Source organism: Rhopilema esculentum, chromosome 9, assembly GCF_057945365.1.
Source record: "Rhopilema esculentum isolate cy_ngs chromosome 9, ASM5794536v1, whole genome shotgun sequence".
Lineage (NCBI taxonomy): Eukaryota > Metazoa > Cnidaria > Scyphozoa > Rhizostomeae > Rhizostomatidae > Rhopilema > Rhopilema esculentum.
The window spans coordinates 6,918,177-6,941,745 of record NC_142823.1 but is presented as its reverse complement, the minus strand read 5'-3'; the positions used below and the strand labels follow the sequence as shown (position 1 = coordinate 6,941,745).

Genomic DNA, 23,569 nt, shown 5'->3' with positions numbered 1-23,569 from the left:
AAAACTTTTGTTTGTTTTGAGTTGAAATATTTGATAACCGAAGGAAACCAGATTAAGCTTAATTTGAAATCAAGCAAACAATTTTACATAAAAACTCACTAGTCCATGAAATTTATAGGACCATGAGATTGACTCATGATAAACGTTTATGTTGGTCCGGGAGTACTTTAGGTTCTTGTTTTGGTCCGCAGCAGTGCACAAACCCATATTATATACATACAACTTGTCGATGTAAGAGAGACGCTCTTAATATCATTTCTCAGTCAGACTCGGGTGAATTAAATTGATTCCAATGGTAAAAATTGAATATTAAACCTCTTCTTGCACATCAAATGTTTTCTAAGATCAGTACATACTGATGCTATACACAAGAGTCGTACAATATAGAGCCTATACCAACAAAGTTGGGAAACACTACTATGAGCCATGCTGCAAAAGAAACGAACACGTGAAAGGAATATTCAAAACACATACCTGTGGAATGGATCGTTCTTCGATGTACTTTTTCACCTGGTCTGGCATTTTCAAAGATGCAGGTGACACATACTGCAATTTTACTCTGTATAAGGTGAGCATGCGCGCAAGTGAGTGGACTGTTCTACCGTGCTTCAGATCACCAACCATAGTCACCTACGGAGGAGCAGAAGGCGAAATTATTTGAAATCTTGACATTAAAGTAAAAAAGGCCTGTTTTCTGCGTTCATATTGGTACAATTCCTTTTGTGTGTTGTTGTTTGTGAACGATTGGCTCAATGGCTAGGGTCTTGAATTACAGATCTGAAGGTCTGGGGTCCCAAACCCCACAATAACCAGACTTTCACTTAGAGTAAGGAGCGTAACAAGCTCTCTATAAATACTGACACAGGAATCACTAGGTGCGCTAAAGCAAAGCTTCTCAGTGTCCCAAAAGTACCTCTAGAAGCCGGGTCGCCACAAAGGTGTCTTCTCAAATGGATAATGTACTCTCAGTTTTGCTTAAAACAGGCCAGTGTTAACGGGGCTTAAAATCCCCCAGATTTAGCATAACATGCAAAAATGCTCAGCGTTAGAAAGGCTTTTGAGGTGAAATTGGAAACTAAAAAGGTCCTTTTGGGTAGTTTTAAACGCAGGAACATCATAACGATTGCACAAAACAAGTCTTGGAAATATGGCTGTACTGTACTGTACTGTACTGTACTGTACTGTACTGTACTGTACTGTACTGTACTGTACTGTACTGTACTGTACTGTACTGTACTGTACTGTACTGTACTGTACTGTACTGTACTGTACTGTACTGTACTGTACTGTACTGTACTGTACTGTACTGTACTGTACTGTACTGTACTGAACGAAACTGAACGAAACTGAACGAAACTGAACGAAACTGAACGAAACTGAACTGTATTTGTAAATGAGCATCTCAACATACCGTAATTCCATTAACAGTTCCTATTTCCTCTCGAATGGTAAAGACATCCAGCAAACCCTGTGTGGGATGTTCCCCTACCCCATCTCCGGCATTGATCAAAGGTTTCTGACAGTGCCTTGCTGCTCTCTATTCAAAAATACAACCATTGTTAAGAAAAAAGGGGAAAATTTGAATTCATTTCCGGATATACCCTATGAAAAGTCATCAACATAACTTGTGATGTAGAAAAAATTAAACACAATAAATATATACCTAACAAAGCGATAGTGTACAGCCTCAGGAAAACAAGTCTGCTATTAGTCCTGAGCCTTACACAGACAATAACCTGTACTCGCATGCAAGTTTCAATTTCAAGGCTTACGTAATGCAAGGGTATTGATAAGTCGTCAGAGTTAGTCTGCTATTTAAAAACGATTGAAGTAAATTTTGAAGCATTTTCGTTTCAAGTGCATGAGGTTTTTAAACCAACCTGAACCGCGCCTGTTTCTGGATGGCGCATGACAACGGCATCACAGTAAGAGCTCATCGCCTGCACACAGTCTGGAATATAAATGCATTTTATTAGAGGATTGTATATTGAGAACATGAAACATATCAAACACATAGCTTTAGTCATGAAGTAGTAGCATAGATTACAATGCATTTTAACAGCTAATTTTGGGCAACCATTCAAATGTTTTGGACTCTAATGATTTTCGACTAAAATAACTTTCTCCTAGAGAAGGCAAATTTCTAGAGAACAGTATGAAATGTTTTATCGCATTGGTTAAGTCCCGTATTTTTTCCTAGCTTGTAGCTAACGCTGTGAGTCCATAGAAACGTTCATTTGTATCAGACTACGGGCTGAGACCACGATCTTTCGTCTAGCTACTGGTTACAAGATTCATAATTCAGGATTTAATAGATGGAAAAGAAAAATGTGCAAATTTCCCACAGTTCAAGGAGAAAGGAAAACTCAAAGCACTGCTTAGGGAATGGTGTGATTAGAAAATAGGGCCTGAAAAACGTAAAACCAAAATAACGGGCACTTGGAGAAGAAAATTGATGGGAAGCCGGAAAGATATTGACAGCAAACAACAGAAAATGAAATTAAGAGACCGAACGCAAGATGATAGGCAAGAACATACGAAAGCGACAAAGAGAAATCCATGGACAATGAAAACAAGGAAAATGAAACACTGTACTTTGCTGGGCTTTTACTAAGACATTATGCAAAAGGCAAAAGTTTTATGGAGATAAGAGCGATAATCAAAACGTAATAGACGATAGAGTACACTCCGAAATTGAGAAGGCTTTAAAAAAACTCGCAATAATTTATTTTGTAATCGTCAACAACAGCATACCTTCCAGCGATTCACCTTTCACTTGGGAAGAATCAGAAGGCCTCATATGAGCAACTGTGCCTCCTAGTCGCTGCATTGCTGACAGAAACGAGGTTGCCGTTCGAGTGCTTGGTTCGAAGAACATTAAGCCGAGAACTTTACCCTGCATAAGAAAATAATTATTGGATGAAAGTAATCATTTAACTAAACATTATTGAGCCATTTTAAAGTTTTGCTATCTCTGTAAGACCTTCATCTCCCCTTCGAAATTATATATCGAACATTTTATGATTATAAGGTATAAGAAGTTACGTGAGAATGTTTGTAATTTTTCGAGATTGTATAATCTCGATGCCATAATCCCTAATTAAAGTCCTTTAAAACTCCCAAGATTTCCTTACAGAGAGGCCACATTAAGGGGGCGTTTACTTCAATTAGCTGGGTTAAATGAAAGCGTAAATCAGTTTGGGGAACAAATAGAGCAGTGGCGTTTAGAGGATTCACCGTTGGGGATACATGGCCATGTTTTGAGCATGTATGAGAAAAAAGCAGTGCAGAAAGATCTTTCCCTTGGTTACTTTGATTGAAGAGTAAACATTACAGCTAGCCTGGTTATCGACGGTAGTGTAGTTTAAAGAAAAACCTGGTTACTGCTGAAGCGATAAACCGGGCAGAGGGAACTATCTATGATTTTGGACGGTAGTGTCGTTCAAGGGAAGATCTGGTTACTGCTGGAGCAATAAACCGGGCAGAGAAAACTATCTATGATTACCATATGACTTTTAATTTTGACATCTATCCTCAAGATGATTCTGTTTACAACTGCTCAAGCATCTTATCAACAAAATTTACAAAGGGCCATATTTACCCACAAATAACAGAGAGAATTTTTTAGCCTCAAACTGCACTTTATTCGCCATCGTCGTTCAATTAGTCTCATAGTCAAGGGTGTGATGGGAGCTATTGAATAGGATAAGGCTTGCAAATTCACGGTAGATTTCACAAACCTTGAGTATATCAAATGATTCCCCTCTTCTCACAGCTTTTCTCATCTGATGGGCAACGTTGAATATATGATGAAACTAAAGCAGATAGGAATCGATTAAAGAATGGTGACACATGATGATACAACGAGGCCACAGTCGGGGAAAAAGTTGGAAACTTGTTACCAAATTATTCGATAAAGTATTAGCAAAAATCAAAATAAATTTTTAGAAAGAACTCGTCAACTAAATAATAACGAAAAGGAAAACGAAATGAAGGTAAGGATATAGCAGGCAGAATAAAAATTGAAAGGAATAGAAAGATGGAAGGAGCAAAGTTAAAATTAATCGAATGCAAAATTTATTTTCAAAATTTAACAGACTCATTTGCATTAATGAAAGTGTTTAGATGTAGAATTTCTTTCATTTCAAATCCAAGTTTTATTCCATAGCATATGGGTAGGGACAATCGTGAGATGTTAGTGCGAAAAAAAAACGGGGTGGGACAAAAGGAAGACGGAAAAATCAAAGAAAGATGTGGGAACCTGGTCTTTTGTGATATCCTTTACGGACAAAACATGTTTTCCCGTCAGGCCATGTTGCATAGTTAGGAGCACCGCATGAGGGGTACCAGCTGCGCTTGTGCTTTCGAAAACGATTTCTGGAACTGCAAAATAGAAAATGGTTTATGCACTGCTAGACAGCGAAATTAGAAAACAATATACAAAACAATTTATTTTTATTAATAACAAGTTCTCATATTTGTTTCATCAAAAAGCGGCAAAGATAAAATGGTAGAAATTCAAGACTTTAGTCCTACATTGAAACCCCCGGAAAAAGATGAAGCAAGATACCTGTTTGCTTAGGGCTTGCATCATGAGATCGATGAACAGACGGGGGTGCCGACCAAGGTGTATCTCGGTTTGCATCAAATGTGACTTTTTTCGATGGACTTGGAGGTGGCACTTTTGGTGAAGCAATTGAACCAGATACTTTTCTTTCTCTTGGCGATTTTGCTGGTACAACATCAAATGAGGTCTCCAAAGCTGGAAGGCATTTTGGCGGCTGGAATGCCCTCACGTCACGACCATATCCTGGCTCTGCAAGAACCTATGGTGAGAAAAATATACGAAAAAATTTATTTTCAAGAACATTATTCTAGACTCTATAAGTAAATTCTTGTAAAATGTTTATGTTAACAACTAATCATTATTTCAACTCCTTTCCAGCTCCCAGCCTATCACTTGAAATATACATCAAGCACATCACAAAATATTTCATCAAAAATAAGGATGCAAAACCCAAAAAAGTCTAGAAACATTATATCCTGGTGATATGGCTGCGAAGAAGGAAAGGTGTTTGACATAAAGGTAATTACATTCAAACACATAGTTTATATGAATTTCTACCTGGTCATCGATAACTGCAAGCTCGCCTCGCAGCACCACGCGACTAACTTTGCCTGTAACCTTCATTCCAGCAAATGGCGTCCATTTGGACTTCGTGTATGGCATAAAATCAGGGATCGTCCATTCTTCTTCAACGTCAACTTCAATATAGGTATCTTTCTGTTCAGGCAGGCCGAAAATACGGATTGGGTTGGTGTGGAGCCTTAGAATCAGGTCCTAAGAGATAAGAGCAACACCTTGAACAACTGAACTATTATAAGTGTCGCTGATTGGCTATAAACAGAGGGCCAATCACATGCATATTTTAATCCACAACTAAATAAAAAATTCTGTTAACCTTCCGCTAACAAAATTCCATTAAATACAAAATTCCGTTATCATTAAACGTTTTAAATTGTTGAATAAAAAGTATTTGAGTTATATATATAGTGTGTTATGTTTCCACTTTTTCGTGACATCAAATTACCTATAACGAAATTGTAAGCAGGCCTTAGTGTAAATCTGCTACAGAAGTTGCAAAATTCTTTTTTGAATACAGAATGCAAGTTTTGACTGTTCACCTGCATAGTCAGCCTTCCTTTATGAACTGCATCCAACAAAAGCGGAACCATCGTCTCCAACCCTGGAAACCCTGGAGGAGCATTTTCCGAATCCTTTTCTTCAAGTGCATGGGGTGCTGCAGAAATATACTGTCGTAATTAGTAAGGAGAGTTTTCGTTAGCCAAGGTTGTTGAAAATTAGCACAAATAAAAAACTATTACAACCCAAACAGGCTATAAAAACAAATAAGAGTTAGGTTTAGACTTAAAGGCTCTAGCACAACCGGCATGCTTTGCGGCAGTTTATTTCTATGCGAGCAGAAATGGGTTGTTTACTTTAGGCCGGTTTCGAAAATATATACGCAAAGCAAGTCTGTTGAGCAGAACATTTAAACTGGTCTTGCAGAATATCGGGAGTTTACTTTTCGGAACGGGTGATTAGAAATCCTCATTGGAGGAAAGGCATGCCAACAAAGTTGATGATAATTTCCTAGAAACATTTTTAAGTGCAGATATTTTGCCAAAGAGCATTTTATATACTCCCTTGTCTAAACTCTATTTGAAATTATTATTTCTAAATTCCCTTAACATCTCCCTGATATTTCGTACCTTCTACAATTTACTGATAAGTTCAGTCCTTTAGATTACTGAGTAAAAGGGACCTGAGCAACATAGACCCTTTGCGGTTGTGTCTATAAAGAAAACAGTCGAGCGAGATTTAGGGATGAGGTGCAATGTTGGAAGTTTTTCTGAATATGCCATAGGCTAATACCAAAGAAAATATAAATTATTTAGAGTGAGCTTACAGCGGATACAATTAACAGACTAAGGGGAACGTTTCTCTCTTAGGGGAAGGTTCTCCTTAGGGGAAAGGTTCTCCCTTTGGAAAGAGGTCTGGCAAACAAAAAGCGAAGTCGCTGCGTGTAAACGAACGTTTCTCGCGAACTTTCTGTTTTGTCTTCAACCATAGCTGCTAAGGCGACTACAAAAATAGACGACATGACGATTTTCATCTTTTGTTGTCCTCCCAAGCTTACTTCCAGTGCCAGACAAATTGTCAGAAGCAGAAAAGGAAGCCATATTACTTAATGATTATCAGAAAGCCGATTACAGGCGAGCAAATGGTTTATGTAGCTCAGGCCCTTTAAGGGTACATGATGCAAGCGGGCACATATAACTGATTATTACCGTGATCAGTGGCAAAACAGTCGATAATGTCCATATTGTCCCATAATGACTGCTGGTCTTCCAAAGAACCAAGTTCAGGTTTCACGCGGATGCGACTAGTGCCTATAGTCACAATGTCGTCTTCCGTCAAAAACAGGTGGTGAGGAGACACTTCACACGTGACCTTAAGTCCTTTCTCCTTCGCAGCACGTATGATAGAAATCTGAAATTAAAAATCAAAGTGATAACTGCGAAAGCGTCACGGCGAAACGCGCTGAGTCCCAGTACTGCTAAACGAAACAAATAGCGGGTAAACCCAATCTAAAGACATCTTCTTTAACGCCAGAGCTCCAATGGAGCCGTAGGCACCATTCAGATCAAAACGATTTTGTGGTTCCTTGCATCATTGCCATTCCTCCACACTTTTCTCTGATATTGTCTAACCAAGCTTTTCTTCATCTTTCACTCTTATTTCTCCCCACTACTTCACCCTCCATTGATGCCACAACTATACCGTTCTTATCCTTTCTCTGACTTTTCTTTGACCCATTTATTAGTTTTCCTCTCAGTCCAGCTTAATCTCAAAACACTTCTCCATACCCACATCTCAAAGGACTGTAACACAGTAAGGATTGTAATCTATAGACACTTCTCTACAATGGACAATTCTACCGACAGCAAAATACAATTATACTACAACTTCCTTATTGTCGTAAAAACATTGTACTAGTACCATGGAGATTTACCTCCCTGCAGCCGATAGTAGTCATACTTGTTGTTGTTGCTTTGCTCTAGTTCATTTCCTTTAAATCTATGGTAAACTCTAGCGTTTTACCGAAATTGCAAACATGAAACTAACCTACAAGGATTGATAAACCATGATTTGACTAATTTGCAGGGAAAGAATCTATATGTTTTTGCAGGAATTACATTTGCAGTTTTGACAATCCATTCTAAGCCATTTGTTTGGTGTAATTGATATCTAAGTACAATCTGTAACTTATCCAAAATTGTTTACCCCCGTGAAGAACCTTGGCCGGGGCGTTAATGGTATTAGCAATACATGGTTCACTTTATTGTTAAATCAACTAGTAACTCAGGGGGATAACTAATATTTCAATCTGCTCACCTCCTCCTTCCGTGCGACATGCGCGATGTGGACTGGCCTGTCATAAATTTGTGACAACAGAATTACAGCAGCGGCTGTTGTGCCCTCTGCGTGGGCGACTACTGGGTATTGCTTAGGCCAATGCTCAAAATGCTGCCAAAGAAAATGAAATGATTAAAAGAACTAATCAAAAATGACGTCTGACTAGAAATGAAAGTCAAATTTGGTCGTATTACAGATCGCCTTGGGCAAAAGATACAACAAGACTGTGTGATGTATTCGGAAGTTTACCAAGCGTATTTAAAGGCAATCTGTCACGATGTTAATTGATTATAAGAACAAAGGGATTTTTTTATTGTTTCCAGTCCCCCTTTAATTTATCGCATTGTAAAAATTATGGCAGAGCGCTGGAATCGTGTTTAGGCTATTGTTCCAGCTATTGTTCTCGTTAACCAATCCACAATGAGACAGATTGCCTTTAAAGAAATAATCATTAAATGATGTCTATGAGGGTTAGGCTTCTTTAAGCATAATTAAGCAAAGTAAATCATATATTGAAATCATAATTTGACACTGAAGCGTATAGAACTCTGCCTATACGAAATCGAGTATTTTACGAAAGACTGTCAAACAGTAATTTACATTAAAGACTGAAGAGTTTTTCCTTTACTGTACCAAAACGCAATGAAGAAATACTAAGAATTAAAGAACGTCATTAACAAAGATATTTAGCCACAACTTCAATATCACCAACGACTATGAAAAACATGGGTGTTTATCAACACATAAGTTCGACCACTTTTGGTTGGCATTACACATCTTTTTCTTGTTCTTGACTAGCTTTTCTTATCGCTTATGTACAGTTTGGGGGTGCAATACAGACAAAAAATTTTCGAACCCTTAGAGGTCATTACTAAAAAAACATACGATGCGTATTTGTTATCGACTTTTTTCTGGCAAAGAAACACAACTGCTACGACTGATGTTTTTCGTGAGCAAAAAAATACGTTTATTTTTCCGAGTTCCCAAGAACTTCCAAAGAAAATGTTGCCATATGTAATAAATTTGTGGAAATAGCAAAGAGAATGAAAACATGAACATAACCAGCCAAAGGATAAGTTTCGAGGACACTCCCAGCCCAAGCCTACGTTTCAAAAACACTCACCGCCATCCATTGTGTCAAATCAGGCATCTTCAGAGTCGAATATGTATCGTTCAAGTACATCTTCAATCCAGCTGTGAGATGGGCCAGCTTCGCGATCTTTTCCGCATTGTCGGATCCGGCTCCAGCGTAAAGAGCGTAGTCACATCTTGCACCAAGACGGGCACACTGTGAAAACAATGCAGTCATCAAATTCCTTGCCAACTACAGAAGAGTATCGTAAATCGTAATGTACGTGATCTTTGGCAGCTTTGCCAAGCAAAAGGATGTGGTAAAACAGGCTATTTGAAAACGACAGATCGACAACTTAATTGTTTCATCTTACTGATTTGCTTATTCATTTATTCGGTTATTCGATCATTTCTTTGTTTCTTTATTTTCTTATTCGTTTATTCAATCATTCACTCGTTCAATTATTAATTCATACATACTTTCATTCATTAATTTATTCATTCCTACATTCATACTTTCATTCAAATATTCATTCATTTATTAATACTTGCATCAATTCATTAATTTATTCATAAATTTATTCATAAATTCATTCATTCATTCATAAATTCATTAACTTATTCATTCATGCATTCATTAATTTGTTTATTCGTTCGTTCGTTGATCCAAAACTAAATAGTTAAAAAACCAAAACTTACTTTTTGAGCCAGTTCAAAGGCACTCCGATCGGTTATAGTGGGTTTTGTGTTTGGCATACACAATACCATCGTAATGCCACCGGCTAATGCCGCTGCGGTTCCTGATACAAAGTCCTCTTTGTATGCCGCACCTGGCTCCCGCATATGCACATGAACATCGACGAACCCTGGCAAGCGGACAATGCTGCCGCATGTGACACAATCAAGGTGGGTCTTCACCTTCGGTTCTTTACCAACACGGTTCAGCGCCTGGATGAAATTAATTCATGTCAGAAACATTCTAAATTTGCGATTTGTTTAAGGAGGCGTTATTATCCAAACAGCCTCAAAATTTCCAATGATGGAAATTACCGTATTTCCTCGAAAATTGGCCGACTAAAAAAACAGCCAGCTAAAAAATATTAGAAAAGACAGGGAACAGGCCAACCTCGAAAATAAGTCGAGACACAGTGAAGCCTAGACTTACTCCATGAGCCTCTGTTTCGCTACTGCCTCGCTTAACTGACGCTACAACAGACTCATGGAGCGTCAGTCAAATGAGGCAGTAGCGAAACAGAGGCTCATGGAGTAAGTCTAAGTGAAGCCGTTGCATTGCACACTCCTTTAAGACATTCAAACAAACGTTCGAATCAAATCATTTGAATCTATCGACAAATTGTTTGAAAATAAACATTTCGCAAATATGGCTGCTACGAGAAAGTTGTTTTCTGCTAAGTTTAAAACAGAATTTTTAGAGTATATATATTACAGATAAAGGCTGTTCCATCAATGCATTGCACTTTGGAATCGATGAAAAGAACATTAGAAGGTGGGAAACTCAGTCAGGCTCACTTCGAGCAGTAATAAAAAATGAGTTTTCCGAAGCCAAAAAAGTACCTGTTTTTTTCTCTTTTCAGAAAACATTTCGAAAATAAGCCGATTCAAAAGTAGGTCGAAAAGTTTCATTTCATGAAAAAAATAAGCCGCGGCTTATTTTCGAGGAAATACGGTAAGTGATTGCTGTACGCGAATCTTAAAGACAGCACGACTGCGTTGCTTTGTTTTCTTGCACAGGTATTTTCGGGTAAAAACTAGGTAAAAACCTAACAGGTAAAAACTTTATCGACCTATATCAGTAAAAATCAAGTTTTCGCTTTCATCTTTCCATTTTCCGGCTTCTAGCCCTATGACGTCATCGACATTATGCGAGTATGCTACCACTAAACCAACACACCAAATTATGCTCACCTCGATGAACAACTTGGCACACTTCACATCTGTGATCAATGGAACAGAGTAATCGATAGCCATTCGTCTTGTCCTGTAGCCATGGGTAATGAAATGAGCTTTTCTTCTCGCCCCACCGGAACTCATTGGTATATTGATAACAAGGTCAAATTTGTTTTGAATCAGATATTCTTGAATGCTCTGTTCTCGGCCTTCGTCGCCATTTTCTTCAAAAGGCCAGTCGACAATCTGTATCTGTAATTCAAAGATAAAGACAAATATGAATCACTATGATTGCTGGAAAACTCGTCATAAATTTTGACTTAATTTTGTAACAAAATGAGCCTCGTATGCAAATGATGACGTAATAATTAAATGACGTAAGGCAATCTTGCGTAGAAATTCGCTGAAAAGGGCCTACTGCAAGGCGTCAGCTAGCAGAATAAAATGCAGGTAGCGAGAAATTTTCACTGTTTGAAGTTGCATCTTTACAAAAAACGAAAGATTTGAAGTCATACCTCTACTCCTTGTGAGCTGTAAAAATCTCCAGTTCCCATACTGGCATAGAGTTCGTATCCAAATTTCTGCAGCATGCGGACATAAGGCAGCAATTCTATCTTGGACTGAAGTGGAAAGAAATATTCGTTATCTGAGTTATAAATCGATGCTTTAAGTATCATAAAAAACCCTGTGTCTTTTTGAAACAAGGATAGCCATCAGTGGCCCGAAAAAGAACTGGCTGTCTCACAAGATAGTCTCTCGTTAGCCTCAAATTTTGTTTAAGGAGCATGTCATGGGGCAGGGTAAGTGGCATTTGAACACATCCCTTCTAAAAGACTTGGAGCAGTACAAAGTTGGTTTTCCATGAAACAACGAAGGAAATTAGGATATACGTTTTTCGTGTGACTTCATCTGACTTCATATATCTGCTATCACAAAATAAAAGTGCAGCAAAGACCTCTTTTCAGTTTATTGGCGAACAATTCCTTTTTACGTTTTGGAAGGTAAGACTGGGTTTTGCCAAAATTCTCATAGGGTCCAGAAAACAGCCCAGCCTTTCGCCTGACAATTTCCTTAGGCTTTCAAGACCCGATTCAGAAGACAAAGAATATAAGGCGGAGCTTGGGCGGGGCTTGGGTGTGGCACTTTATTCCTTCTTCATTAATTGGCCTACCATTGGGCCTTCGACCGTATGACCGCCATGTTTTCTAGGCCCAATTTCCAAATATGGGTTAAAGGGAAATTAAGAACACCTACATCGAATAGCTATGCTATTTCTGTCGATTCGCAGTTGAAAAATTAATTTTCAAATATCGAGGAAAAAACATTACGTAACGAATCTCGATATCATAAAGAATGAATTGCCCTATTTAAAGCCTTGTTTTCTTTGATGCAATCTACGAGCTGCGCCCCACTGTACTAATACAGTTACTCCTTACCTTATAACTACCAACAGTGAGAAGAATCGTCTTTTTTGGCATTTTGAAGCCAGTACTCAAAAGGGCTTTCAGATAGGCCTCGTAGCGGTTCTCACCAAAGCAGGCAACCTCTCCTGTGCTCGCCATTTCAACGCCAAGCATAAAATCGGCGCCAGCCAATCGCGAAAATGAGAACTGCGGAACCTGGGGATGAAGAATGGATTGAGAATGTGAGGGACAATAACTTCAGAATAGAGGATGGTACCTAACTTGATGGGACTGGGGTGGAATGAGTAGTGGGTTTTTGTGCATTTACAGCTAAAAGAAAACATACGTATCAAGGAATGCCATGATGTCTAGGAAATGTATCAGATATCTCCATTGGCTCCCTGATGCCGCATGTAATTAGCAGACAACATTGAGAAAGTTGAAAACAATGTGAAAACAAAATATCTACATAACATGAAAAAGGGTGACGCTATAAGGAGCCTGTACATCGCAATGCAGCCCCATGGAACCGATAACTTTTTTGATGTTTAGGCAGAGTATCCAAAAAATAAGACAAAAAAGATACCGCAAAAGAAACAAAGCAAGATTATATTGCAACAAAGAGAAAAACGTTGTTCAATGAAAATTGACTGTGGACGAATAATTGTAGGAAAAACAGGTGCGAAGTGGCGCATTCCCGGTTGTTAAAACATTTAGTCTATTGATCAATTCTACCTTACTTGAGAAACTTGCGGGGAATGTCAGTCCATGAAAATCTCGACAGCCTTCAACAAAAATTCTTTTACTCATGACAATTCACTCAAAAATCGTATAGTTTTAAAAAATCTCTGGGGCTGTTTGGCAAGAGTGATAAACTTCTTGATGATGTGGTGAACTGGGCCTTTCGAGTAGTTTCTTAATAATGCTAACAAGTAGAACATGCTAGACAAGTTGACTAAAATAATTGTAGAAACTTCTAGAGTTAGCCTTACGTAACATGCTGTAACTTGCTTATTCCAGATTGTATTCCTGCACACGTGATATTGTAGGAGTATATTCTAGAAATTTCTTGTTGAACAGTATATAAGGGTAAAGTAGCTTGCTGTAGGCATTCAGTTTTTAGTTGAGGATCTGTTATGTGAAATTCGATGGATACATAAACACGACGCATTGTTGATTTCTTGGAGAATTACTATACGGGCCTAAGCTGGAAAACGTACCTTATCATAGCGTTGAAAGAGACACACTTTGTTTGTGAATCTATTCAGTGTGTCACAGGGAATAAACATTCCCCACAATGAGACATTTCAATGGATAAGATAGGCTTCTGGAAAGCAGATGATATCATTGGTGTCAAGCTCTGTTGACTCAAAAACTCCAACTCACCTTGACCCCGACTCTCTCGCACTTGTCCATGACGTCAAAGGCAGGCTCGAAGCTGCCACCAGCCATCACTCTTGTTGCCAAGGCAATGAAGTCGTGATTCAGTGTTTTGGATACAAATGGCAACGATCTCGAGGCTCGTAGATTGCATTCAATTACTTTCAGTTGGTTGTCCTAAACGATAAACAGCAACTTTAATGCAAAATGATAAAAAACCTTCACATGGGTATTCCCACTTAACGTTAGCCATTAAAAGATGTTCCAAATTTTGTATAGTACGATAATATTTCTTTGAGAGAACACCGCGTCACATAGGTACACTTACGTTAAAAAGGTATCAGGACAACTTGGGAATTTCGAAGATATCTTATGCATTTAGTTTTGAAGGGCTTTATAAAAAAATATTTCGTCATTTTAAACAAGTACGGCAGCTATTTAACACAAAGTCTAGGCAGGAGGGGAAGTATTGTACAATAAATATTCACCTTGGCTATCAACTGCATATTGAATGGGCCTGATATGTTTAGTGCATCAGCAACTAAATAGGTGACTTGTTTGATCTTTCTCAGCGTCTCAGCGTTAATATGCCGCGGTGGGCAGACGAGAGTAGCGTCGCCTGAGTGAACGCCTGCTAGCTCAACGTGCTCTGATACGGCCAAACTGATCAGTTCACCGCACGATGCAACTGCGTCCACGTCGATTTCCTTGGATTTTAAGACAATATTCGTTTATGATGTTGTATATATTACCGTTATTCATATACGCTACATGTCAATAAAAGATATTTGCAGCTGGACAAAGTGTGAACGATAATTCATATTTAGGAGCGGATAGATCATAAGTGGAGAAGAAGAACGCGGCTTTTGATAGACATTTCCTTTCTTATTACTTTAACAAAAACAAGGCAGTCCCAGAGCTACCCTACCGGGACATACTTTCACATAAAAAAAACTTAAACTTAGTCTCAGCCCTCCGCAAATTGTTGCACACCTATTATCTCTAGAAATGGGAGGGGGGCTTAACACCCTTCTCTAAAAATCACACAGGAACGAGCGTTACCTAAACGGAAAATCGAAGGAATGAAATCTTCTCTCTAACAGTAGAGTGTGGGAGCAAAATTCTACAACGTGGCGTTTGCGAAGCCTCGCAGTGCCTGATCTTCAATACGAGATCGAGATCGTTCGCTCACGAAGCTTACATGCCTAACCCCTGGGAGTTGTGAGGCTGTGTACATTCTTAATTATGATACGTTATGTCATAAAACTGAAATAAGTACTTGCCTTTGCATCCTGGATGAACTTTGAGATGACCACAGGATGGTCTCTGCTAACAGACACTGCTGAGCCAAGATAGGCCTTCAAATCGTTGTCGCTATAAGCAACGTTCATGGCAGCGCCACTGAGCACGTAGGACGGTCGAATCAAGCAGGGGTAACCGACTTTCTGACAGAAGTTGAAAGCTTCCTGCACATAAAAAAATTAAACATTTCAGTTAAAAGCTCAACCAAAGGAATTTTTAAATTTGTAGAGATATTCATTTCCTTAAATACTTGGTTTTCTTTTCTCCTTGCTGTGGGATTGCTATTTTTTATTTGTCACTGTACTTTTATTGTTTTTCATTCTTTAAGCTTTTTGTCGAACACACTCCAAACTTTAAAGGCTTAGCCAATTTCAGAACTTATTCAATATAATTTTTTCTGCAACGATGATATAAGATCTAATCATACATTAGAATAGTAAGAAAAAATACAACTAAATACAAGATGAAATGGGGGTATACAAAAGATCAGGGCAGCATAAGGTCCTGTATACAAGAGAGCTGAACCAGATATACTGGCATTACACAATTGTCGGTGCTATAAACATGATAGTTGATTCGACAGGCATCATTCATACCTCAGTGGTTGTAAGTTCTTTCCATACTGGCTGCAGAATACCAATACCATCAAGAAGCCGAGAAAACTTGAACCGGTTCTCCGCGTTGTCGATCATCTCAGGTGATGTTCCCAAGACTCGTACCTACGGAAAAACGAGAAACTAAAATGAAAATGTAAACGCAAATCGGCCTTCCCAATTAAATGTAAAATATGAACACGTTGATTAGCTAAAGTCAGACTTTCTAAAGTTTCATTAAATCACGGTCAGTTTACTGTAAGTAAAATTCAAGGGGGTTAACTATAGAAATCTTAGGTCAAACTATCATCAAGACAGGCAAAGACGAACATGCTCTTTTCTGAATGCTTTTGAGCATACTTCGCTCAAATGTTTAGGTATCTTGCTTGACTGGAGCTCAAAAGATTGTCTTAAAATCTAGACTCGACCTATAAATTAGAAGCTCGTCTCTTGCCAACCCCACAGTATGGGTACTTTGTGGTCATAGCGGGAAGCTAGGGGTAGCTGGAAAAGGCAATCATCCCATTCTGCACTCTCTGGAATACGTCACCCCGTGGCACCATTTGCTTCCAGCCGCATCCACGCCATATCTTTATAGAAGCTCTACTCGCATCAGTTTTTTTTAAATCATTAATTAAGCTTATAGGGGGCATTTTGTTAAAAAGAAGCAATCCATGCCAATCTAAAACAGGGATGGTCTAAAGTATGGTTTATGAGAGGTAGCCCCTAAGTCGACAGACTATATAACATATACTTCTCTCTATATTTCCTCCTACTAGATACAAAGGGATTTAGAATGGTTAACTATAAATCAAAGTAAATAAAAAACTTACTTGCTGGCGATGCAGAGCCATGGCAATATTATTCGGTATTTGGCCGCCCATGGATAGAATAACACCCTCTGGGTCTTCTTTTGAATAAATATCCATTACAGTCTAAAAGAAACCACATCACGCATTATCGAAACAATCCAGCCTCAGATCAATCAGTCACATAAAAATACGCACCTCAAAATTTCTATCTAGAAAAAAGTTTCAGCAAAAATGAACAACCATTGTAACCTTCAAGAGTATGCCAGCGGTGCCTGCTCTACCAAGATTTCTTACTTTCACATAACATTCATAATTCTAGTTATCAGAAGAATGTACACTGTTATCGATTCAAAAAATTTTTAAAGAATGTTGGTACCTAAACGTCCATTATGGTAAAACTTCATTTATACAAGTCCAGCGAATTGTTTCTTTTAGTGCAATGGTTATTTTTTCATGTTGTAAAATCTATTCATTCCAAATCCATTTTAGTCAATTTATCAAATTTTTTACAGAGGTTAACATCCTATTTCATCCTTTCCTTCAACTCTTACAGATCAAAACGTTGTACGATCATAGAGAACAACATCATTTGAATTTGTCTCTGCCAAAATGCTAAAATCTTTTCTGTCTGACATATTTCAGAGTGGAAAGTGTCAGAATAAGTATTCATATTATCCAAGAAATAAGAAAAATAATCCAGCCTTATCTGGTTCTGGTTCTAAAAAAGTCGGGTATTCGACTCGAAGAGGGGACATTTTCCATCCTTCGTTGGAGAGAGAACCCTAATTATCAAAATAAATGTTACCTCAAAAGAGATCTCGTCAAAGTAAAGGCGGTCACATTCATCGTAATCCGTGCTCACAGTTTCCGGATTGCAGTTAACCATCACCGTCTTTTTACCCAGCTGGAAATAAGACACAGGAGAAAAAAGTCAATGCTAATTCATTGTAAGAAGGGTTATTAGAGTTGAGCAATCATTGCGAAAATTACAGAGTAACTTGAACAACCTGGGTCTATCAAACAGTGTAATCTATATGACTGTAATAAACACAGCTTATTAAGAGAAAGCTACACGACGGTGACGAAGTCGAGGCTGTGAAAGGTCTCGCTCGATGTGGAGACGGATAAACATCAAGAAGAGGGGCAAACACTGTCAGGTAAACATGTAGCCTTTGGGGACTTTGCTAGAAAACCAAAAAAATGTTCATGATACCAAATGGACTGATGTTATTACAGTAAAATTGCCACACCTGTCTCAATTCTCTAATGCAACCAACAGCACAAGAGTCAAACTCCACGCTGCTTCCAATCCTATAAACGCCAGAACCAAGCACCATGACACCTTTCTCGCCAAATGAAACGTCATTTTCGCAGGAATTGTAGGTCAGATAGAGGTAGTTGGCACTGGCAGGGAATTCAGCGGCCACCGTATCGATTTGCTTCACGTTTGGAATGACACCCAGCTCCATTCGCAGCATTCGTACAGCCAAGTTGGTGCTAAACAAAGAAATGCAATTCATTTAAATGCACTCCCTTATCAATAAGAGTACTATAAACATTTTCAAGCCTCGAAATTCTTGAGAAATTTTCGTTTTGAGATGAGACACAATGAGACACAAATATCCGAGCTGAGGCTGAGCAACATTCTTATAATGTTCTCAAAAAATGGATGAATCTGTGCCTGAATGTTCTTATAAACAATATTCTTATAGAAAAGAAAAAGAGTGTAATCAATTTAAAGAAAACTGAAAGGTACTTCAATCGCTCCAATCGTGGCAGGAAAAGACACTACGTCATCGAAGTTCCCCGTCAAAGACAGGTATTCTCCAGTAAAGGCACTTATTTCAAAATGGTGACTTTCTTAAAGGAAAAGTACAAGGGAGCAATTAGTTGCTGTTGAAGATGCCACTCTTGCATTGATGTATACGTAGAACAAAACATTTCTAGATCGCAACTCCAAATTGCACTTTTAACTTGATCATCACGCAACGGTTATGGTAAGATGCCGTTCGTGTGCGATACAGATCCATTTATCATAAGTATCACAAACGAGTGATTGCGCTATTGATAGCTACCAGGTAACTGGAATCCCATTGATCACTAATCAATTGCGAATGAGGGGAATTAGTATCAGAAGCGAGTGATTGCGCAAATGATAGCTATCAGGTAACTGGAATCCCATTGATCACTAATCAATTGCGAATGAGGGGAATTAGTATCTGAAACGAGTGATTGCGCAAATGATAGCTATCAGGTAACTGGAATCCCATTGATCACTAATCAATTGCGAATGAGAGGAATAAGAAACCCTGCTCGGTCTTTGTGAACCATGTAACGACGCCAAGAATGTAAACAATGACGGTTGAAGCATCACTTCTTATCTTTTTAAAGATTTACTTCAAGAAAGGACCGTCTTCTACACAAAGACCACGGAGTATTTTGTTGATTGAGGGGGCTAAGACATTTTTAGGGGCAAAACAAAACAAACCTTGTATGGTTTTACGTACATTTTGGAATTTATTGGGGGGAGGGGCTAAAGCCTTCGTGATTAACCTTTTTAGAAAGAATTTTAAAGGAAAAGGCTAAAGAGAGGTAGAGGGCCTATAGTAAAAATATCACGGTCTTTGTCTATAAGGTAGGAAATGTACCAGGGGGAAATTATTCGAGCAGGATTGTCAGACGCTATATAATCTATAGATCTATAGTAAACTGTAGAGGGTTTAAAGTCGAGTCTATTCGACACAATAGGATGAAACCTCTGGATTCAGGCAACTTGTTAAATTAAACTCAATTATAGTAAAGTTCAAAGCCTTCATATGATGAATTTTTCGAGTGTTGAAAATCAAACATTTGAAGGCATTTGCTTTTTAGCTAAACCTATTCATTAGTAAAATAGTGTGTGATTTATATGAGAAGATTGTCAAAGAATAATCTTTTGCCCTGGAATGAATGCTTTTCGTTATCATAAAGTATTCGATAATCATCTTAAGCTAATAAAACATATTCATGAGACTTTGCCTTTTTATCAAAACACCCATTCATATAGAATATTAAGTACACGTTGACTGATGATCGCAATAAGCGTGAAACTCGCAGTCGCAACTTATAACAGTCCTGTTCTTTACACCATTGCCTGTACAGCTCTGCTCTCACAACATCTAGCTAAACGGGCAAAATTGGACAGAACGGTAACGTTTTGCATTTGTTTTGCAAACAAATAGCAGTTTTGCAAACAAATAGCAGTTTTGCATTAAAATAACTTTTAAGTGGAAGGTAAATGGAGAAGAACAGACACAGTTCTTGAAAGTACTCTGATCTGCAACAATAAAAACATTAGGGTCACCTTTGCACGTGCTTGGCGATCTGCTTGTCGGAAAAGCCAAGCTGCTTCGCAGCGAGAAGAACATCTTTTGGTATGCGTGTTGCCGTTCCAGGGTCCTGAAAGCAGCAACGTACAACGTCAGATCAAGAAATAACTAATTTACCATGCATTTAAAGAAGCTGAAAAATAATAGGAATTGTACGCTAGGCAAAGCCGAAATAGAAAACCTAGAGAAAAAGTAGGCGACTGGAGAGATTTCTCATTAAATGACGCGTTATGACTGCCCTCCATAACAAGTTTATGAATACCTTATCATTTTTATACGTTTTTCAAACACATGGACAAATTTCAATTTAAATGTTGTTGTTTCTGGCATCTTCTAAATATTTCCTTCCTTAGAAAACCTTTTCTAAGAGAAAACAAACATGCTAAAATTTACTCAGCAGGTTAGGCGTGAACACAACTCGGTTGTTATAATCACAAGGCTCAATCACCCCCACCCCCCCCCCCCCACAGTCTCACTCCCCCCCCCCCCACAAAAGACACCCTCGCCATTATCCCCGTCAAACCATAACTTGATTAACGAACAGACATCTAGCAATAATAGTTTATAAGCAATAAATAAACTCCTGATGAATTACATGATAGTCTAGTCTCAATTTAGTTTGCCTCCTTGCCCATGCCTGACACGGGTTTTTTGTTTAACAGCTTTCCTCCTTTGCATAAAATTAGTTAATCGTTTGACCCAGTTAACGAAGCACCTCAGTCATGAAAAGATCAATTTAAACGCATTCACTACTTATTCATCAACATATATATAGCCTATTAATCTTCTTTCTACCCAATACTCCTCAGGCACTTTGGCAACCTCGGATCGACAAAGCATTAGAAACAATCATTGAGGACCTGTTCCGTCAGTTTTGCCAAAGGGATTTATTAACCCGAGCCTCCAGCGTAAATGGATATTGAAAACTCTTTAAGACGATAATTTGCTGAAGATGAAATCGCGTTAAGCCAATTTTTATTGGATTTTCGTACAACAATACTGGACTGTTCCGTGTGGCTAAAATTTTTCTCGTTTCTAGGGCAGCAAAAATTGCCCGGAAGAAAATAAAAAACATAGGGCTGAATAGGAGGACCTCCATACAAGTTGCAAATATTTCATTTCAACTTTATGTTTTTTCAAAGGCGTATCGCCTTTGGATATGAATAATGGTCAATTCGACAAATAATACAACTTTATTTAATTCAAGATCTGATGATGAAATTACCAAACCAAATAAACCAAAAATCATTGTTTAAAGAATTAAAAACTTTATTCCGCGCAAAATAAAAACAATATAAAAAAACTTTCCCAAAACAAACTGTTATTTATTATATGCACAGAAAATCAATAAAAAGATGAAACCTTAAGACCTTGGTCGATTTAAATGAAAAAATTACTGACAAGATTATAAAATAAGCCAATTGCGCAATGTCTTTGACGTGTTTGCATTATAATGCCGGGTCAACATGTTGGCATACAGATGCCAAGTATTATATAAGATGTATTTTCATCTCATCGACAAAGGATTGGCAAAACGCTTGTATTTAGAATTCATCACAGAACGTCTTCAGATTTTGTATCGAAATGGACGAGTAAATTTTTCGAGCGATTACTGCCAAAAAAACAAGATGTAGAAAACGTGCAATTTTTCCAATCAGAGATCTGCTACAACGCCAAAATAATAAAGATCATTATGATGACGTCATGACTATTACGATGATAATGATAATCATAATGATAAGAGCAGAAGCACCCTCAACGTTTGCTATGCTTATGGTCTTTTTTCCCTCGATTTAGGAGCTATATAAAGAAGGAGATAGTCAGTCAACAGAATAAAAACTGTTATGAAAAACAGAGCTCTTGGGGCCCGCAAGTTGTCAGTTGCACATAATACCTAATTACTTTTGATGGACCAAAATTAGAACCCAAACAAAAAGATTTTAGTTCTTTAACCCAGCTTGCTAAGGGTGTTATGCAATGAAGTACATTGAACAACCGGTGTTGAGTTTGTTAACATGGGCCTAAAGCCAATCCTGGAAAAGCAAAGGGTGTGTGAGCGTTAAGCATTGAGGTTTAACTGGAATACAGGCAACAACAAACGCTTTTTGTCGGGTTCGATTTGATCATCACTCGCCCAATCATTAGTCATCCGAGAAACAGATTTTTTAGAGATTTTTGGAAGAATTATTTGTCTCCAATTTCGTCCTCTACCTGTCGTATAAAGCTTTTACGCAATATTTAGTGTCCATTGAAGACGTTTATCAGAAGATAGGATACATATCTCTGAATGAATGGACGAAAGCCCGGGTGTCAATGTTAAATGGATTTTATCTCATGCTTAAACTGTACGTTCTTAAAAAGTTAAGCCTCTTATGTGCAGGTTATAAATATATATTAAAAACTATATTGACCATGGAGACTCACCTGACAGAAATTGGTTTCAAGCATATGGGCAAATTCGATTATTTTTCTAAATTTATACAAGAACCAGCGGTCGATTTTTGTCAATTCATACAGCCTGTCGATGGTGTAGCCAGACTTCAAGGCTGCGCAGAGGTAGAGAATCCTCTGGTCTGAAGGTTCTTCGAGTTCCTGAACAAAAGAAACGAAAGATTGGGCTCACGTAACCAAAAAAATAGTCCAGGCTAGTTTATCATTAAAAAAATATAGAAATACCAGCTATAAACATTGTTATTTACAAAGAAAATCTTCTAAAACTTTAAGATTATACCCACAGTGAAAATGAAACCTAAAATTCAAACGAAAAACAAAATTTGCTTGCGGGCACTCTAACAAGCGTTATCACGCCCCCTTACTTTGTCTGAAGGTTCCAAACCACATGGCGAAAATCCGAGGTACTTCTCGTCTACCATTCGCAATGCCTTCTGAATTGCCTCCTCGAACGACCTCCCAATTGCCATTACCTCACCGATGCTTTTCATCGAGCTGCCAATCTGACAAATAGAAAAAATAACTAACAAGATGAGGAAAATTAATAAAATTAAATAATTGTCATCTATGGGTCGTTGGAATACCCTGGTTTGTGCATTTATAGTACATTCCTCTTTGGAGTATTTCTGCCCCATCATCCAACTAAACTATTGTTAACCAAGGGAAAAAACGCAAAAGTTAGCATAACAAATCTTCACAAATTACACCTTACATCCCAAAATAAAATGTTAACATAATTTCGATGAGGAAAAGGGATTATTGAATCGATACTACAGCGGAAATAAGATCTACTGCATTAAACGTTATGATAGATTGTAAAATAACAAAATCGTACTACACATTGTAAGAATTAAGTCTGCATTTCAACAACATACAGGTCGTTATGCCTTTAAGGACGTTTCCTTCTTCAAAGAAGTCACAAAATCAATTCATCAGTAATTAAAACTTGAGAATTAGCGTCGATCATTAGTAATTTCAAGGTGAGCTATTCATAGAAATATAAAAAAAAAATAAAAAAATCTTTATCAAGGAGAGCAATTCGCTATTTAGTCTAGATGAGCAATCAGCAGCACCCCCGAGCAGTTCAGCTATGGCTCTCTTCAAATGGCCAGACCTGCGATATAACTTCAAAGAAATCAACCACCTAAGCAGCAACTTGCTTAGACTACCAAATCTGGAGTCTGGGCCCTTAATCAGTAGAAAAGGACTTTTGTATAAGACATAAATGAGAGAACAGAGGTACTTTGGTATCATTAAATAGTCGACACGACCTCTTACCAAATGCAACAGGGAAATCTTG

General features: G+C 38.0%; 1 protein-coding gene across 1 annotated transcript in view; it reads right to left on the bottom strand.

The window, feature by feature from the left end:
- LOC135688841 (multifunctional protein CAD) overlaps positions 1-23,569 on the bottom strand; it is a 40,215-nt gene that overhangs the window by 2,685 nt on the left and 13,961 nt on the right. Inside the window, exons 13-38 of the mRNA XM_065205872.2 lie at positions 22,635-22,772; positions 22,243-22,410; positions 19,794-19,888; positions 17,701-17,947; positions 17,256-17,354; positions 16,472-16,573; positions 15,642-15,764; positions 15,027-15,209; positions 14,232-14,450; positions 13,750-13,920; positions 12,397-12,579; positions 11,476-11,580; positions 10,979-11,212; positions 9,752-10,000; positions 9,105-9,269; positions 7,961-8,092; positions 6,853-7,054; positions 5,686-5,801; positions 5,126-5,341; positions 4,571-4,826; positions 4,262-4,383; positions 3,741-3,815; positions 2,755-2,896; positions 1,881-1,951; positions 1,412-1,537; positions 475-630 (exon numbers count right to left, since the gene is read on the bottom strand). Of these exons, the coding sequence (XP_065061944.2) occupies positions 475-630; positions 1,412-1,537; positions 1,881-1,951; positions 2,755-2,896; positions 3,741-3,815; positions 4,262-4,383; positions 4,571-4,826; positions 5,126-5,341; positions 5,686-5,801; positions 6,853-7,054; positions 7,961-8,092; positions 9,105-9,269; positions 9,752-10,000; positions 10,979-11,212; positions 11,476-11,580; positions 12,397-12,579; positions 13,750-13,920; positions 14,232-14,450; positions 15,027-15,209; positions 15,642-15,764; positions 16,472-16,573; positions 17,256-17,354; positions 17,701-17,947; positions 19,794-19,888; positions 22,243-22,410; positions 22,635-22,772 (4,095 nt within the window). The remainder of the gene's footprint in view (positions 1-474; positions 631-1,411; positions 1,538-1,880; positions 1,952-2,754; positions 2,897-3,740; positions 3,816-4,261; positions 4,384-4,570; positions 4,827-5,125; positions 5,342-5,685; positions 5,802-6,852; positions 7,055-7,960; positions 8,093-9,104; positions 9,270-9,751; positions 10,001-10,978; positions 11,213-11,475; positions 11,581-12,396; positions 12,580-13,749; positions 13,921-14,231; positions 14,451-15,026; positions 15,210-15,641; positions 15,765-16,471; positions 16,574-17,255; positions 17,355-17,700; positions 17,948-19,793; positions 19,889-22,242; positions 22,411-22,634; positions 22,773-23,569) is intronic.